Source organism: Podarcis liolepis (genome assembly GCF_965112155.1).
Source record: "Podarcis liolepis genome assembly, chromosome: 11".
NCBI lineage: Eukaryota > Metazoa > Chordata > Lepidosauria > Squamata > Lacertidae > Podarcis > Podarcis liolepis.
Genome location: NC_139565.1, coordinates 34,279,878 through 34,299,624, shown reverse-complemented (window position 1 = coordinate 34,299,624; position 19,747 = coordinate 34,279,878). Strand labels below are relative to the sequence as shown.

Here is a 19,747-nt window from a genome sequence, read left to right as displayed (position 1 = left end):
TCTTTAAACTGAATTCAAATAATTTCCCCTTTGAATGGAGCTTCTTTCCGAACTATCCTATGCAATGCCCACACTATGTGCAAGATTGGTTCCCCTCTGAAGTACAGACAACTCCCCATTTACATGGGGGTTACATTTTGAGGCACCACACATTTAAGTGAAGTCGTTTCTATTGGGAACACCATTGAAAAAGCCTGCAAACACCCTCCCTTTGGAAACGCTTGGGGGTGGGGGAACCCCCCGAACTCCACCACAGTTGCTCTCTCCAAGCTTCCTTGCTCAAACTCCAACTCTCCCCAGGCCTCAAAGGTCAGTGCAAAGGCTTGTGGGATTGCTATGTGCTATTTTTACAGTATTTTCGTGCTCTTTTAGGGCTCTACTTCACTCTGCCTCATGGCCCCCAGAAAGTTACCTCGCTTCAAGGTTATTGGAACGAGGAAGGCTGCCTTCTGCCAAGTTCTCACCAAGACTAAAAGATTTCAGCAAAACATTTTACAATTCTGGATGAGATGAGTCAGAGCAACAAACTGCAGGGACTGGCAACGTTCCCGCCAACTCTCAGAACTTTATCTCGCCTCATCGCTTTGGTGAAGTTAGCCAGCGCTCATTTTTTTGCAGGCTGCTAGGAGAGGAGCAGCAGGTTGTGTACTGTGAACCCCTTATTTGCTCCAATAGAAGGTAGGAATTTTGGGAAGGAAAAATATTGCCACTTTGTAAACGCGGAAATCAAGCGGGAACAATTCCAGCTGCCTCATCGTTAGCAACACACTTTTTTTTTTTAAGGGAAAAAGGTGGACTTGGGAGGACCTTCACGTTAAACGCTGCCAACCCTGAAACAACGCGCATCACCCGTTCCCAACACAACACTTTCCCTCTTTAACCGCCCCCCTCGCATACAGACGCGCATGCGTCGGACTAGCACATGCGCTTTCGAGGTGCGGGTCCCGAGACTCTTCCTGGAGCCCGAGAGCGGAGAGAGGGACAGGAAAGGAAACCGCGCGGGTGCTTCTGCGCTTGCGCTCCTCCGCGCGCTTCCCCCCCTCCCTCGAGCTCCTCCCACAAGAAAGGAAGAGACGGAGCCTTGTGCGCATCCGTCAGAAATTGGCGGGAGGCGGAGAAGGTGAGCGAAGGGGGGAGCCGAGGCGATGAGGGAGGATGGAAAGGAAGAGGCGGTCGCAGGGCGCTCGGGTGCCGCCGGCAGCCCCAGCCTGGCAGAAGGCGCCGAGGCTGGTCTCCCGAGGCTGTTTCCCCCCGAGGGGCTTCCCGTCGCTCTTTGCCAGCCAACTTCGCCTCAGAGGCGCGGTTTGGAAACTCCCGCCCTGGTCACCGGCCTCCGTTTGAAACTGCCGTTGCCCACAGCCCCCTCAGTGTACGCTGTTTCTCTCCCCCCCCCCACCGTAAACAGGAATGCCATAGGGGTGTGTGTGTAATAATAAACCTTTATTGTCACTACACCACCTGTGTGCAGTGAAATTAAACGGGGGGGGGGATTGTTGTGCTGCCTTACTGCGTGTTTTTCAGGGGGATTTCCACCCCACAGTACACAGATCTCTTCTTGTCCATACAAACATGCCGAAAGCAGGAGTGGTTTTACAGGCGAGGAGGAAGGGCGCTGGTGGCGCTGTCGGTTAAACCACAGAGCCTAGGACTTGCAGAACAGAAGGTTGGCAGTTCAAATTCCTGCGACGGGGTGAGCTCCCATTGCTCGATCCCTGCTCCTGCCAACCTAGCAGTTCGAAAGCACGTTAGAAAGTGCAAGTAGATAAATAGGTACCGCTCCAGTGGGAAGGTAAACAGCGTTCCTGTGTGCTGCTGTGGTTTGCCAGAAGCGGCTTAGTCATGCTAGCCACATGACCCGGAAGCTGTACACTGCTCCCTCGGCCAATAAAGCGAGATGAGTGCCGCAACCCCAGAGTCGGTCACGACTGGACCAAATGGTAAGGGGTCCCTTTACCTTTACCTAGGAAGGAGAAACAGGCTTGCAATTCGAATGGCAAACTGTGCCTTGGCACAGCCTGGTCCCCTGGGACAACAAGTTTCAGGCCATTTGAAAACAACAACAACAAGGCACGTTTTCATTTGGGAGCCCTGCTGCCTCCCCGTTGCTCCTGGCTCAGCCAAATGAGGGAAATGTGAGCTGTGGAAAGGTGCACATGTTTGTGCTGGTCATTGGTCACCACAGCAGCCCCTTTGGGTGGTTGGAACTAAGCAGCATCTGAAACGTAGGGAGCGGAGAGGTTTGTAAACACAGCAAAAGACACCTGTGCTTTCTGAAACTTAGAACCAGTTGGAGATGTACTAAATATTCCTGGCCAGTGTTCTCTGGTGTGTGCATAAGGAGGAACCCTGCTGGCTCAGATCAGTGGTTCATCTAGTCCAGCATCCTGTTTCTTACAGTAACCAATCAGGAGCCTATGTAGCCCTGAAGGGGGATGCGGCTTGTTATTCTGTAGCAATTGGTGTTCAGAGGCACAGGCAGGATCTACAATGAAAGGTTCCAGTGCTTAATGCTCCTGCTCACTGTTCCATTCAGTCAACCATGCCCTCTTCCATGATACTGTAACTTAGGCGCTGGGCGAAAATGTTATATGAGATGACCATCAGGGTCCTTTCCAACCCTACAATTCTTTGATTCTAACAAGGCCTTCGGCTGATTGAACAATTTATGGCCTTTTAATTGTGTTCGTGAGAAGGGCATTATCAGTTTGTTTTTTGGTGTGTATTTTGTGTTCTCATTTTGTATTTTTATGCTGTAAATTTCATAATAATAATAAAATTTATACCCCACCTATCTGGCTGGTTTTCCCCAGCCACTCTGGGTGGCTCCCAACAGAATTAATGATGATGAGGTTGATGATAGTAATAATGATGATGATAATAATAATAATAATAATAATAATACTACAGTGGTACCTCTGGATGTGAACGGGATCCGTTCTGGAGCCCCATTCGCATCTTGAGCAGAACGCTACCCGCCTCTGCACAGGTCGCGATTCGCCGCTTCTGCGCATGCACGTGACATCATTTTTAGCGCATGCGCGAGCGGCGAAACCCGGAAGTAACCCATTCCGTTACTTCCGGGTCACTGCGGAACGCAACCTGAAAATGCTCAGTCTGAAGCATATTTAACCCAAGGTATGACTGTAAAGCGATAAAACATCAGACATTAAAAACTTCCCTGAACTCTGTGATCATATCTATCTATTCCATCCCCCTTCCTAGCTGATCTTCTGTTTCCACCTCATCTTTCAGCACTGCAGCTTCTGAGTATTCCTAGTCCTCACTGCTTTTGGAGTTTCTTTAGGCTTTTTTTTTATAAAAAAGGTTTTTTTTGTACTGTATTTAGGAAATTTGAGGATACCTCTGTCCCTCTTGTATGTGGGTGCTGGTGTTTTTGCTACAAAAGCAATGACACTGACATCTGAACAATGAAGATAAAGGAAACAATGTTATGTGTTTCTGGGGGAAGCCTTTGAAAGTCTCACTTAGGCAGGATACATTGAGACTTTTGTGATGTTTGGGGGTCATTTCCAGGTTTGATGTGATGTGTATATGTGCAGTCACACACATATTGAACATGTGTAAATGGGGGTTGTCTGTACTTTAAATGCATCAGTTAAAGCTTGCATATTACACCAAGATGAATCTGAAAACAATAATGTATTTTGGATTTTCAGGCACTCTATCTCTCCCCTCCCCACTCCCTCAATTTTTAAGTCTAAGGCAGGTATTAGACTAGAAAGATCTACCAAGTGTTTGGTAAAACACCACACGTGTCTGATGGGCTTCATTCAACATGAGAGACAAGTTGTGCAGCACTGCTATAGGATCCTTAATTCTGAAAACCAAACGTAAAGGAAGATTGGTACTGTTACAAGGTATAAGAGCAGACTAAATTCTCATGGGTGCTTCAGAATTTAGCAAGCTTCTTATATCTGCATTTAATAAAATAACTGGCCAATTATTTCCTCTTATAATGATTTTATTGTACGAGTATGGGGAAAGAAGCAATACTGCATTATAATTTTCACTTTCTCTGTTATGCCTACATCTGCTCATTTGCTAAAAACAGGTGGTTCTATTTAAAGTGTGTGTGAAGACTACAGTATTTTTACCTGCACTGTGTTGATTACAATTTCACATCTGATAACTGCATCGGGAGATGTAGTAATTACTGACATTTTCCCTAAACTTGGAAACTTCCCAGTTCCTTGTAATCCAGAGTGGTGGTGATATTTGATCCTACTCATACTGTCAATAATCCATGTAAAACTGAGAGATACAAATGGCAGAATGTTCACCTATATCAGCATTTCAATCCTTGAAAGTGGTCTGCTTGTCCAAGCTCTGCTCATTTTATTGAAGCATATTGTCTGACAGAATGCATTACAGGTTGAAGTGTAAAAAACAGTACCCATTCTGGAGAGGCTTCTGCCTTTGGAAAAGTATACAGTACTAGAATTGTAGAATTAGAAGGGACCCTGAAAGTCATCTAGGTCAACCCCCTGCAGTTCAGGAATCGTTAGCTCAGGGATGAGAAGTCTTTAGCTTTCCAGATGTTATTAGATTATAGCTACCAACCACTGGTCATGTTGGTTTAGGCTGATGGCAGTTGGAGTCCAGCAACATCTGAAGGGATGTAGATTTGAAATTCCTGCATTAGCTTAATGGCCCATCAAACTGCCCAGGGAATAAGTTACTATAGAAATATTATACCATCAAGTAATGACATGAAATCATTGTCCATAAGTAGAAAGTTCATCTGAAAGCAAGGGATTGGGCAGTAGCCCAATTCCTATTGTTTGTTGATTTCTTGTATTGCTTCCTGTTCCTTTGGGAGAGCTATATATTCTATTTAAACTATATCTGCCAATACTAACACTTTGTTTTTTTTAAATAGATGTCACTTAACTTGTGTGATGAAGATTTCTTTCTGGAAGAGAATAAATTCAAGCAATATTGTGCAGAATTTATCAAACATTCTCAACAAGTAGGAGACAATTGGCAGTGGAGAATTGTAAAGGTATGTGCCAGATTTTAATCTCTAGCCAAAACACTGTGTTGCTAGTTTTGTCTCAAATTTTATAGGCCAGGGATGTTTTTTAATGTCCAGGAAGGCTTGCCTAGTGCCTTCATTGCATATCTTTAAATGCCAGGCAAAAACATTCATTTTCTTCCAGGCCTTTCTTTTGGCCAATTAAACAATCTATGACCTTTTAAACTGGGTGGTGGATGATTTTGATGCTATGTTATGTATTTTTGTGTTTTTATATTGCAAACTACCTTGTGATATTTGGATGAAGGGCAGAATAGAAATTTAATAATAATTAATGAATCTGTACTTCTGTTTTACTTTGTTACCTTTTCTACACTATGGTTCCTTCAAATCGAAAAGTAGTTTGGGGATTCAATGTGTGTTTAAATATTTTTTCAGGTGTTTTTAAAACATGGAATTATCAGAAATATTGTATAGTTTTGGAAATATTTACAAAAGTTACCAATACACACACACACACACACACGCTTTTGTGTTCACAACTGGCATTAGTATTTATAGAACATAAATTGTGCTTTGAATGATGTTCTGATTAACAACAGTTTTCCTACCTAATTGCTGAGAGGGGAGTCTTTTTTGCCACAATTGACCAAGAAAATGGCTGTTTGTAGTCTGACCATAAAAATGAGGTAAATTGACAATTTTGAATTAAAATAAAGATTGTTTTTTCTGCACGTGTGGTGTTCTATTTAAAAGTATCTTAGAAAAATATATGGCACATAAGTAATATTTTGTGGTAAAAATAGTCAGGTTTGGGAGTTAAATGTCAAGGCTAAGTGACTGTTGTGTGTGAGGGTTTTGTTTCATAGCGAATCGGATCTTGATTGCAAAATTTCAGTGCTATAGTCGATTGTTCTACTAATTTATTTTACTCCTTCCTTTCCTCAAATGTGGTCAGGGTATTGTATATGGTTGTGTCTCCCTCTCCCCATCCAATTTTGTCTTTACAACAACTCGGTAACATATCAGGTTGAGCTTGGGACCGGATTACCTATGAGATCACCTTATCCCATATGTGCCCACTCAGCCATTTTGATTGGTGGAATTGGCACTACTTCAGGTGCCACATAATATCCGTGGCACATTTGTAAGAACTCAGTTGTTTAGTGTGACAGCAACAGCACTTTGGAATTCCCTGCCTCTTGAGATCAAGCAGGTGATTTCACTGTACTCTTTCTGGCACCTACTAAAAACACTTTTGGTTAGGCAAGCCTACCTAGATGCTTGGAAAGTTGAGGTAATTTTAATTTGTGTTAGTATTTTAACTTTTGTATGTTTTTAAGAATGGTTGTGATTTTTTCTTGTTTTAGCATTTTGTAAACTGCTTTAAGGTTGTTTTTTAAAAACAACAACAACAACCAAGTGGGACAGGGATTTGACCTTAGGTTTCCTTGGTCCTGGGCAGACCCTAGGCCTCTGTGCAGTATTATGCTACTACAGTGGTGCCCCGCAAGACGAAATTAATTCGTTCCGCAAGTTTTGTTGTCTAGCGAATTTTTCGTCTTGCGAATCACGAAATCCCATAGGAATGCATTGAAAATCAATTAATGCGTTCCTATGGTCAAAAAAAGTCCAAACAAAGCCAAATTTGGTACAACAACAGTTTATTAACTGCTCTTTAAAGTCACACATACTGTAAAGAGCAGTTCAAAAATTGAAGGGAAAATAAATTAACTTTATAAACAAAACATGTCTTTGTTTTTAGACAAAGGAAACAAAGTCGCGAGACGTTTTCGTCTTGCGAAGCAAGCCCATAGGTGAAATTCGTCTTGCGAGGCAAATCGAAAACGGAAAAACCTTTCGTCTAGCGAGTTTTTTGTCTTGCGAGGCATTCGTCTTGCGAGGTACCACTGTATAGGAAACGGGAACCTGTCTATACAGATTATGTTGAGCATAGCTCATGGCTTTAGTTTCAGTTCATGTGCCTTGCCTGCAAACAGTGCCAGGTTAAATCCCTGGCATCTCCAGCAGGGCTTGGGAACTATCTAATTTTTAAATCTTGAACAACCACTGCCAGCCATAGGCAATACTGAGCTAGATGGACCAGTGATTTGACTTGGTATTCGGCTGCTTCCTATGGTATTGTGATCATACTTTAGTTCCATTAAAATTACAGAGGCATACAGATGAAGGGTAGTATGCAAATTTCTTTAATAATAATAACAATAAGTGCATGTTGCATGAGAGTAGCAGTGGATACAATGCTATGCAGTAAGCCCTGCTATGATCAGTGGGATTTACCTACATGAAAATGTGACAAGAATTGCACCCAAATCCATTAATTTCAATTTGATTTGAGAATACCCCACTTCTGAATTGTAGCTAGCATTTAAGTTCAGAATTCCATAGCTACTGAATATGCTACTGAGATCTTTCTCTTCCTGGTAGATCCTAACCCCCCCCTCCCCAATTGCTTAGATTTGAGTTCAGTTATTGTTCCTCATTGAACATTACAGCTGCATACGCAAAAAGAATTGGTTTGTTCTAGCACAGGTACGTTCTGAAATTGGCTCATTGTGTCTTAGTGGGAATATAAATAAAGCATCGCCACAAAAGCAACTCTAAGAACAAGGTAATTTTCTCTAAACTGATCTGTTCTGTGTTCAAATGTTTACTGACAGAAGCACACACTGATTTGTTTTAGGAGCAAACTTGATAAAAAGAAAGCGCTACAATAGCCCATGGCACTAGCCATACATAACACACACAGAGAGATATATGTATATATGTAATGCTACTTAAAAGACAGAACTAATGTGCTGGAGTTAGACACACATTGATTTAAAGATCAGAGCAAATGAAATAAACTCTGTCAGAAATGATAGATTAGTCAAAGAGTTAAATTTATAGTTAAATTTGCAGCCTTGTTGAGTAATTTAATGCTACATTAATGGGTTCTGTACAGAGACTTGTTTTGAATAGAATCCTTTTATATCAGATGTTGCACATATGCTTTCTGTGTGTGTTTGTCTAAAATAAAACTTAATGAAACAGCTAATAAAACCCCAATTTGTTTGTGCTTCCTTTGAGAAATAAGCTCTTAATATGCAGCTACCATTCATTATCAACTATGCAGTTTGGTTCCCTTTCAGCAGATATTCTTCCCAGCTATGCTTGCCACGTGATTCAATCAGTACTTAAACTTTTTTGGCAAGACTTATTTGTTGAGGACAGCATGCTTAATTTGCTTATTGGAGCTAGTATGTAGGAGGTTTATAATAAAGTTGGGGGTGACAGGGCACCTGCTTCAGGTGCAGTCTTTGCAGGGATGCAAAATGCACCCCAAAGGTTTTTTAATATATTTACAGTTAATAAATAAGGTTAAATTATGCAACATTTTCTGTTTGGGATAATTGGATATGATTTCAAAGAGGCAGATGAAAAGCCAGATAATGGGTTTTCAGGAGGCTTTGTGAAGGCAGCAGCTATGGAGGGAGGCACACTTGCATATTCTTACTGGCTCTGCGCCTGCTACCTAGCACTTACAGCTATTGGATATTGCTGGGAGGAGAAAGTGTTTCAGAGAAAGGAGATTCTGCTCAGTTAACTGTTGATTGGAAAGCAGCAACTGACAGGTTTTGTACAAAGCCTTCCGAGCTGTCTTGATCTAGAGCCACAAACAGCAGGAATCTGTGTACTGAAAACCGAGCAACACCCTTAAAGGTATGCAGCTGTTCTAGACTCACTTTAGATTTTATTAACTATTCACCTCAGGCACCAGGCCAAAAATAATTCCTGTTTTATTCTTTTGTACATATGTGCAAATATACATCTCCCATAGAAAAGGATGCTTCTTTAAATTTATGTGGTGCCAAGTATGAGGAAGGGGTCTGTCTGAGGTGCAAGGAGTCCCTTGAGAGAAAAATAGCATATTCAGGCAAAGTAATTTAGCATAGTTTAATTAAACTTGATGTTACAAGAGATTGGTTCAAAACAAAAATTTTGTATCACATCCCTATTTGACATGAAAATTACTTAAAGTTGAAGAAATGAAACATCTGGTTTTCTTCTGTGAAATTTCAATGAAGCTATATTCCCAAAGAGGTAAACAGTTTTGCTGAAAAATATTGATGTTCCTTTCAGTCTCCCCCAGGAACAAATGTTTTCTCTAAAAGTCGTCCATGTTGCCATCTAGCTAACAAAAAGTTGTTGGTGTGAACAGCTTACATTTAGTTAATAAAATGTTGTTGGAGTGATCTGAACAAGAAAGAGACATTTATAGACTAATTCAGTTCATTCCAGGTGAACATAATAATTGGAAAATAATACTTAATATATAATATTGCATATGTCTGCACATTTGCAGATATGGTTAACCTGGTAGCTTCTTAGCTTCTTGCTAGTGGGAGGAGGGCAATGTAAGCTTTCAGAGACGGAGAATGACACACTGGGGTGGGGGGTGCATCTCCTTGGGGTTTCATTGTAAGGTAGGAGGTTTGCTGATTGCTGGGAGTTCATAAGCTGCTTGCCTCAATCTGTGCTCTACTATATCTGTAAATAAACCAAATATTACAAAATATTTCCTCAAAGGAAAACCAAACCCTGAGTAGCACTGTCCTTAGAACTTCTTACTTTTTGAAATACTGTATATTGGTGAGGGCACTATAATACATTTCCTTCTGTTAAACTTCCCTGGCTAGCTTTGATTAGCTAAGATGGGCAAGAGTTGAGAGTGCATGTGGATGGTTGCATGCTAGCAAGCAGCTTGTCTGTGTCCTTGGGCTACATCAACCAAAAATGATCTCAGAAAACTCAGTTAGATGCAACATTGATGCCCTCATCTGGACTTGCTGTAATAACAGTATCAAGGTCATTGTGGAGACAAGCAATTTTACCCTCAACATGCTTTGTAAACAAGTTACAGTAGGCAACCAAAGAATCAGTCACATAGAATCATGTTGGAAGGGACCACGAGGATCATCTAGTCAAACCCCCTGCAATACAGGAATGTGCAGCTGTCCTGTATGGGGTTTAAACCTGCAACCTTGGTGTTATCAGCACCATTCTCTAACCAACCGAGCTAAAGCTTGATTAACTGAATGAAGGTTTCAGAGGCAGCTTTGCCTCTCAATACCAGTGATTGCTTGGAACAAGAGAAGATGGCTCTTGTTTTTATGTTCTGCCTTGGGCTTCGCAGAGGCATCTGACTGGTTGCTGTGAGTGACAGGATGCTGGCGAGTCTCTTTTGTCTGATCCATTAAGGCTCTTCTTAATCTGCAAGAAAGAAGATGTAAAGCAGCCATCCCCAGTCTGGGTCCTCATCCAGACTACAGACTATAACTGCTGTCAGTCCCAGCCAACATTGCCAATGCCAATGGTTGGGTGATGGGAGTTGCAGAGGATGCATGAGCTGAGGAAAGGAAAATAGGCAGGATCAGCTTAGTGGAGTACCAGAGTATAGGAAACAGGACAAGGGAATGGGGTGAGCAAGCTATTCCTAGGAAGGATAAAATAATGTACAGTATATTATAAGAAGGTGCCAGGAAAGATGAAGAATTAGAGACCAGGGAAAGGAAGTTGGAGAAAAGCCACCTGGGAACAAGAAAGCAAAGTTGCAGCTTACATTTGCCCACCTACCAGGTATCATCTACCTTTGCATCATTGATTCTGTACACATTTCACCATTTGCTGTGGATCTGCCATTTTAAAAATCAAAAGCTTGTGTAGAAAGATTTAAAATATTTACTAATGAACTTCAGCTAATATTTGGCTGGTGAATATATTTATATATATATATATTCCCACACACTGTCAGCAGACCTATCTCTTATGTGTCTTATTTTGTGTTGGCATTAATTTCCCTTTTTACCTTTATTTGCCCTGATAGTATCAGGTGGACTCTCTCACAGTGAACAAGTAGTCCTCACCACCATTCATCCCCCAAAATGTGTGAAAAGACCCACAGTGCTGCATTATTATACATCCGTCTTTGTTTATACAGCCTCTCAACACTTGTTTATTTTTGTGCCCATCTTGATTTTTTCCCTCTTCCAGCTTCCTAATGCATATATTATTTATGGTATGGCTTCATTGTCACAAGCATAGTAGATCATAAGATACATATTTGTTGTATCAATATCGTAATGGCCGTATAACTCCTATAAATGTAAACATATATTTGGGATCACATTTGCAAGAAATTTATTTATTTTCATAATTGATGTCATTTTAATATGTATCCATTACTTTTGTTCACTTGTTCTCTCACATGAAGTGCTCTTTTTCTGATTTGCATGCTTTCCTAGGTCTTAGGAATAATGTACAGTATTTTAGTTTTATGATGTGAAATATGCAGGATTTTCTAACTTTCACAGACCTTAAATTTTGAAATTTAAGTTAGTGATTTCTAATGCTTTTGTTCTTACATGGCTCTTTAGTGTGAGTTTTCTGGGTGTGCATACTTTTAATGTTTAATTTTAGAAAGTGCTACTTCACATTTCCCTGATTTACAGATGGTAAATTTTCAATCACATTTTCAATGGCATATGGGAAGGATACATCCTCAATGCATCTATTGAAATATCTATTGAACGTTTGTGCCTTTTTTGTCAGTATTTACAGGTTTACCGTATGTATCTAACTGAAAGTAGGTCAGCTGTTATGGCTTAAGGAATACCACCTTGTTTTATTTGGATTATCTGATGTTTTTGAGATCTCTTTTCTGAATTTTACAGGTTATCTGTTGATCTATATTCATGGCCATTCCTCTGCCCCATATCTATTTTTATTTTCTCTCATTAACGCATACAGCTAATATAATATAAACATATATAATATTAAAAAGTATGTTAAAGGTGATTTTCCCCCCTTTTATTATATGAAAATCATTCTTTCAATCCTATGGTTCCTAGGAGGACATCCTAGGAGCTATAGTTCAGAATGAATCTCTCCATGCACAGGAGGGGTAAAGCTCCCCCTCTCTCCCCTCCAAAAAAAGAAAGAAGGGGGAAAGCAGAAACACTTCCTCCTACTCTCAATTTCTTGGTGTGAGCCTGGCAGGGCTTTGGACTTGATAGTTCTCTCTCTCATAGAATCATAGAATCATAGAATCATAGAGTTGGAAGAGACCCCAAGGGCCATCGAGTCCAACCCCCTGCCAAGCAGGAAACACCATCAGAGCACTCCTGACATATGGTTGTCAAGCCTCTGCTTAAAGACCTCCAAAGTAGGAGACTCCACCACACTCCTTGGCAGCAAATTCCACTGCCAAACAGCTCTTACTGTCAGGAAGTTCTTCCTAATGTTTAGGTGGAATCTTCTTTCTTGTAGTTTGGATCCATTGCTCCGTGTCCGCTTCTCTGGAGCAGCAGAAAACAACCTTTCTCCCTCCTCTATGTGACATCCTTTTATATATTTGAACATGGCTATCATATCACCCCTTAACCTCCTCTTCTCCAGGCTAAACATGCCCAGCTCCCTTAGCCGTTCCTCATAAGGCATCGTTTCCAGGCCTTTGACCATTTTGGTTGCCCTCCTCTGGACACGTTCCAGTTTGTCAGTGTCCTTCTTGAATTGTGGTGCCCAGAACTGGACACAGTACTCCAGGTGAGGTCTGACCAGAGCAGAATACAGTGGCACTATTACTTCCCTTGATCTAGATGCTATACTCTCTCCCCTGTAAGGTTGTCCTTGACTTGATAATGGCAGCTACTGTATTGGTAGCCCATTTTATTTGGAAATTGGGGAATAGAAATTCTGCTGGTGAGCCAATAAAATAAAAATGTTGATCTGAAAGGCTTAAATATAACTCCTGTAATGCAGTCTAGGGAAGGAAAGAGGTTGCATGTTGAGAATATAGAAATGATGGATAATTCTTTTAATATTGGGAAAGGAATGATGTACAAGATCAATAATTATATTTTTTTAAAAATAATTGTTTTTATTTTCATTTTCTAATGCACAAAAAGAAATAATAGGTGAAAGAGAGGAGATAAAAGCAAGACAGGAAAATAAAAGAAAGTATATGAGGAATATAGCAATATGATTCCAGACAATTGACCTTCATAGGCATTTTACCCAAGAATGTTTTTCAAAAGGCGCCCATGAGAGCAGGGCAGCTGCCAATCATATTCCTTAACTTTAATGTATTCAGTAATCAGTCATTAGATTTAATAATTAACTGAGAAGCTACAGGATAGGCATGACATGAAGTATGCCTATGACATAATGAGTATGACTTGACATAAGTATGACATGACATAATGAGAAGTGCACTAGATTGAGGAACTAATGAAGGAAAGCCAAAGGGTTAAATAATATACTTGTATTAGTATTTTAAATTTACTTTTGTTTGAGTAACCACAATAGCCTTCAGGTATAATTTTCTAGGTGAATTTATTTGAGTTGTGCCTTTTCGGTTTATTTTCTATGTTGATCATAAAACAAAACAAAAGTACCCCTGCTACTTGTTTCCATCAATCAAGAATAGTCTTTTTTCCATAAAGTTTGGGCATTTATATATATATAGTCATATAAACAAAATACCTGGTGGAAAGAGGAGGAGGAAAAAGAGGAGAAACAGTAAAGGCAAAGGGATTTTTTTTTATTTAACAGTTTAAAAGGCAGAAGAGAGAAAGTAATACTAAGTGGATCTTAAATTATTTTCATGGAATGTAAATGGACTTCATAATAAAATGAAGAGAAATATCACACATTGGCTAAACAGAAATTAGATATTATTTGTTTGCAAGAGACACACATAAAATGACAATATAGAAAATTACTAATAAATAAAGGACTAGGACAAGAGTTTATATCTTGAGATAAAACCAAAAAGAGAGTGGTAATAATGTGCGTCAATCCTAAGTTGGATCCAAAATTAATCTTTAAAGATGAAGATTAGGCCTGAGCCTCGAGGTAGTTCCACGAATTTGTGTTCCATGTGATGGAAAACTTCAGCACAGCCTCTTTCTGGTCTTTCCGAAGCTTCAGGAGGTTCTTTTCTAAATCTTTTCCATTAGCCTCCTTAAGAATAGCAGGTCCAACTGCTTTCTCTGATCCCGTATCCAACTCCTGAAGCCCGTGCAGGCTCGACAGGGCGGTGGCTTCTTATTCGGTTTGGCGGCTGGCAGAGACTGCCCCTCCACGGGTTTTTCAGCCCTGGCCATCGAGGCGGAGAAGGGGAAAGGGAAAGTGGGCACCGGTTGGGACGTGCTGGGGCTGGGCACCACCATAGTGCACGCAAAGCATGCTGGGCCAGAAGGGGCTCGCCCATTCGAGGGGGAAGAAAAAAGAGGCTGAGAGTGGTTGTCAATGGCAACTCCAGTAGGCCGCTTCCTCTTTTCCTGTTTCTGCTGGAGTCCTCTTTTGCTTGCCACGCCTGCGGGCTCTCTTCCGGCCAACTCTGCCAATGACAGATCTTAAAAACTTGGGGTTGGTGAGATTCGGCAATCGCAGCAACTTGCGCCTGCTGGACCTCCTGAGTGGAGCGGGTTGTGTCTTGCTCCTCGTGAAGTAGGGTGAAATGTGAGGAGTGTTGCAAGCCGGTGCAGAGGCAGAAGGTTTGGCTGAGATGGTAGAGCATGGCTTCTCCGTCAGGGGCTTCTTCCTAACCCAGTAGAACACCAGCATCATACGCCTCTTAGATGGGTTGGACATGCTGAAGAAGGTGCTGGAGGCCCAAAGACCAGGGTGACTTCAAAGCGGAGGACGCAGAAGGCAGTTCCCTATCAATGGTGCCAAATCCAAGCAAATGTTAGCTCCAGTCCTGTTAAATCGATCCAGCAATTATGAACGTTAAATAAGCAATTAATTCTTCAGGCAGTATGAAAAGACTTTATGTGGCTTTTTAGTAGCTGGGAGCCCCCAACTACTGCCACTGTTGACAGCCTGTTGCCCCTTCACTCTGCTTGAATGGGTTATGTCACAATGGTTCCTTAAGCCTTCATCAGGAGTTTGTGAGCATGAAAATGCTGTTGGGAGTTTCAGCAATGAAAGCTCAGGCATAACATACTGTTTGAAAGTCTGAACATTTCCTCTTTTTTATTTAATAAAATTTATATACCACTTTTATAATTTATATACAAATTATTAGGAGAGTAAGTTAAAAATATACTGTAGTTTATTCACTTATAGGCTAGTTGACATACTTTATTTATAGGACCATAGCTCAGTGGTAGAACATCTGCTTAGCATGCAGAAGGCATCAGGTTCAGTCCCCAGCATCTCCTGGTGGGACTGGGAGAGATCCTGCTTGAAATCTTTTATTATTATTATTATTTTATTAAAGATTTTTTGTTTTACAGAAGTATGTGTAATGTCGTATTTTTTCCATGTAACATTTTTACAAATCAGTTTCATTTGTTGAGACATTAGGAGGGGAAAAAAGGTGTGCGTGGGGGGAAGATGGGTGGGGGTGGGATCGGGTGGCGATGTTTCTATTTTGCTTAATGTATGTAGGGTTTCGTGTCAGTGTTGCTCGTGCAGGTTCTCTGCTGTTCATTTGTGTTTCTTTGGTGGTGAGAGAGGTTGGGGTTGGCCTAGGGTATGGTTGTTTGTTTGTGATTGGCTGTGATGATCTTAGTTTTCGTGTGTGAGTGGGGTGGGTGGGTGTTTTGGATCAGTTTAACCATATTGTGGCTCCTTTTTCTTTTTCTTTCTTTCTTTTTCTTCCTCTCTCCCTCTTCGTGTTAGCTCCACTGTCCTGGTTTTGGAGCTCCTCTGCGCTGTTGGGTGGGTGGCCGGGTGCCTTCCCGGCTCAATCAAGGTCATGGGGGGGGGGCGTTTTGGCTCTTCTGATAGATGCACCGGGCACCCCCGATTCCTCTCCGCTGGCGGTGCTGACGGCAGCAGTCCTGGGAGCCCAGAGTCAGCCGTTTACTCTGGCAGGCTTCAGGAGCTGTTTTCTGCTGTTGCAGCCACCATGATGCCTCCATAAAAATTGTTTTTTTAAAACAACAACAGCACCACAATACCTGGTGGAAAGTATTGTGCAGGACACCGTTTGCAAGTAAAAAATACATAAAATAGAGTGTTGAAGAATAATTGTGAATTCTGTTGAACATTTTTAACCATATCTCTTAAGAAATATATATCGGTTAAAGGTAAAGGGACCCCTGACCATTAGGTCCAGTCGTGGCTGACTCGGGTTGTGGCGCTCATCTTGCTTTATTGGCCGAGGGAGCCGGTGTACAGCTTCCGGGTCATGTGGCCAGCATGACTAAGCCGCTTCTGGCAAACCAGAACAGCACACGGAAACGCCGTTTACCTTCCCGCCAGAACGGTACCTATTTATCTACTTGCACTTGACATGCTTTCAAACTGCTAGGTTGGCAGGAGCAGGGACCGAGCAATGGGAGCTCACCCCGTTGCGGGGATTCAAACTGCCGACCTTCTGATCGGCAAGTCCTAGGCTCTGTGGTTTAACCCACAGCGCCACCCGCATCCCTAATATAATATATTATATATCGGTTACTAGTATATTGGTTACTGAGACCTAAATATTTCATTTATTGAATTGCTGAGGTTTCTGGTGAAAAGATAGCAATGCCATTTATTTCTTTTAAACACAGGACTCTGTTGATGATGGCTATATGACTAAAACACACTTTCAAGTGAAGGGTGGAAGTGTCACAGCAGACATAGAGGATATGGCTAGTGAGCGTGATGAAATAACCTTTGCACATATTGGGGTAAGTACAACCTAGACGATAAGCACCTATGTTATTGAAAACATTTTGATATTTTGCTGTTGAGCTCTGTGACAGTTCAGCAACTGTATTATCAGCAAGTTGCATAATCTTCATTGAAGTATATTTGCACTTTGAAGAGAGTCTAGAACTAGTTACACAAGAAGAGATATATACACATTGGAAGGGTTGCTGTTTATATCTGATACCAAAGTCAGGTCCACGGCTAGTTTTGAAAAGTGAGTTGCTTCTGTTCTGCTTCTTGGTAGTCCTGTGTACTTGTGTGTGCTTACAGTTAAGTGTAACATGCAGCTTTGTGCTAGCCTGCACAATTCAAGTAGATGTTGATTCTCAAGAAGGTGGTGGGAAGTACAGTAGCAGCCTGTGGGATGGGGTGGAGCTTAGAGCTGCCCTCTTGACTGGTGTTGCCACTCCCCTCCACCCCAGCCCTATTAAAGTAAGCTGCAGTGACACTCAGGGTGGATTTGATTTAAATCAAATCAATTTAAATCACTACTCAGTAAGACTTGATTTAAATCACTAGTCAGTAAGACTTGATTTAAATCATTTTTTTTTACAGAAAGACTCATTCTTGATGGTATAATCTTAATATTTACAACCAGATGAAGGTTTTATTTTTGGAATAATAAATTTTCAGAGTAGTTATATCAAAAATTACTGATTTGGTTTTACTGTTAGAAATACATAGACAGATAATTATGAAATTATTGTGAAGTTTAATAAGTTAACTGTTTATATTTGGACAACTTTTCTGCTGTACTTTATTGGAAGTAGAAAAATAATCATTAGTAACAATTTATTTAACTAAAACAATAACATCATAGCATATGTATCTGTGTTTGTTAACTGATGTGGTTAAACAATTTTTTTTATTATAAACAGACTGAGTTTTACCTCACATGAAAAACTTAAAACAAATCCTTATTTCCTCATGAATAGCCTTTGGACTATAATGTAACTTAAACAGAAAATTATCTTTAGGAAGATTTTTCCTCCAAAAGCATTTTTTTTAAAAAAAATCTGATTTAAATAAAAAAAACCTGACTTAAATTTTAAAAATCTGATTTTTTTTTTAAAAAACATTGATTTTTATCCACCCTAGTGACCCTGGTGTTAGGCGGGTGGCTCTGCAGCTCCACAATGCTGCACAGGCTGCTACAAGTCCTTTTAGCTACTGGAGGAAAGTGAGTAGCATAGCAGTATGACTGAGGCTGGCCACTGTTTTGCCTATAGCTCAGCTGATGCCTTTGCACCAAAATGAAAAACTTGCACTCAGCATGAAGAAGTTTAGATCTCAAAATCATCTAGATTTCACTCCTTGCACATCAATGAATTTTTAAAATCCAAAGCACAGTGTGCTACACACAAATCAGGAGCAAACAAGGTACTGCAAGGTAACTCATGCAATTTTAGTCAAACTGTGCTACAGTGAAGCTGAGCAAGGCTTGGGCTACTCAAAGAAAGCTACCCTGCAACTAAAGAGAATTAGTTTATAATTCTAAAACAAAATTGTTCTTTTTTTTTGGACATTATAGGGAATAAGTTGGAAAACAACTGGTTGAGCAGCTAAGTAACGGTGATTGCTAAAAAGTTAGAGGGCTGATCACACTGAGAAGGATCATTGTACTACTAAACCTAAATAACCTCAAAAATTAGGATATTAATTAGGAGCAGCCTGGAGGGAAAAGTTAGGAAATTAAAGTCCATACAATTGGCATGAAGGCTGCTGAGGAATACCTTATTAGAGAAACTGAATTTATGCATAGCCCTGGAACAAAGAAGGAAAAAGGCAAGGAAGAAACCTGCTATGGCTGCTTGACAGGGTAGAAGACTATATTCACACTACAAAGGGATTCTCTATATAATGGGAATTCAATCTAATAGTTTCTAATAGAACAAAACATAAATTTTTGGCAGACAAGATGAAATATTAAGGAGGCATTTGAAAAGCAAATGTAATTCACTAAGACAGAAGAAAATATGAAGTTCTCAGGTACATCACTGGTGGATTACTGTAGTCACTGAAATTAAAATAAATATTGCATCAGAAGTGAAATAACATTAATTGGATTAGTTTTTATGCTAATGAAGGCGCTCCATGAAATGGTGGGCTATGTGAAGGATATGACTTGTCAACAACTAGCATTCTGATCCTGAATGTCTGTCTGCACTATTGGAATAATACCATATTTTATGAAGTTGTTGCAAATTGCTTTCTTTCAGGAAAATTAAGAGCATATAATCATATGCAACCATTTCAGCCATTCAAATGAATTAGCTTAATATTAAGTACAAACCAGCAGTAACAATGTAATGTCTGTATTAGGACCAATCAGTAGTCCCAAAATAGAAAGCTAACTTTCATGTTTCGCAAGACTCTTCCCTAGACTGGATATTAAACGAAAAGTGGGAAGAATGGGAGAGGAGATTTTAAAATGTTGCTGGTAAAAAGGCAGAAGCACTGTCTGTGATAAGATGGTGAATTGGGAAACTTTTTCAAACTAAGTAGAGTCCCATTATGTAAAGTGCAAAGTGTTTTGCTATGCAAAGTTTTTCACAGTTCATTGTCTTAGGGCCAAACTATATGTGACACAGGAGATTTGTAACTGGATCTCTTGACTACTTCTTCTTTTTTTAAAGCAGCAGTGTTGTACCCCATGGGGCTGTAGTGTGTATGGGGGGGGGGGCAGGTTTTAACTTTTCCTTTGCATGCCATTTCTCCAATTCAAATGTTCCCTGTCATACTGCTGTTAGCCACAGAGCTGGAAAAAGCAAATACTTTGATTTGAGGTGTTTTTTTAAAAGCTGAGTCCAGTTTTTAGCTCTCCATTTTTATTTATTTATTATTCTACTTAATGTTTTGGATTTTATTGCTGTAATTTAAAGATTGTAACCTACTATCTCAGTATTTCTAGGAATCTCTCTCTGGAAATACTTAGATAGATAGGTGTATTGTGCTAGTCTTTCCATCCCTCTCTTCAAGGTAGCAGTTTGGGGAGCAGTATGCAGGAAATAGATTTCTCATACCTTTTATCCCTATATT

The 19,747-nt window shown here is 40.5% G+C and overlaps 1 protein-coding gene across 5 annotated transcripts in view; it reads left to right on the top strand.

Annotated features, from left to right (window-relative positions):
• The first annotated feature begins 657 nt into the window (after positions 1 to 657).
• Positions 658 to 19,747, top strand: part of ATG10 (autophagy related 10) — a 105,551-nt gene continuing 86,461 nt past the window's right edge. For 3 of the 5 annotated variants that reach the window (XM_083465527.1, XM_083465528.1, XM_083465529.1), the window contains exons 1-3: positions 908 to 1,120; positions 4,901 to 5,023; positions 16,567 to 16,686. In XM_083465527.1, coding sequence (XP_083321653.1) covers positions 923 to 1,120; positions 4,901 to 5,023; positions 16,567 to 16,686 — 441 coding nt within the window. In that variant the 5' untranslated portion in view covers positions 908 to 922. Of the gene's footprint in view, positions 679 to 907; positions 1,121 to 3,717; positions 3,879 to 4,900; positions 5,024 to 16,566; positions 16,687 to 19,747 lie in introns of those variants that run through there. The other 2 variants (XM_083465531.1, XM_083465530.1) reach the window with 2 other exon arrangements.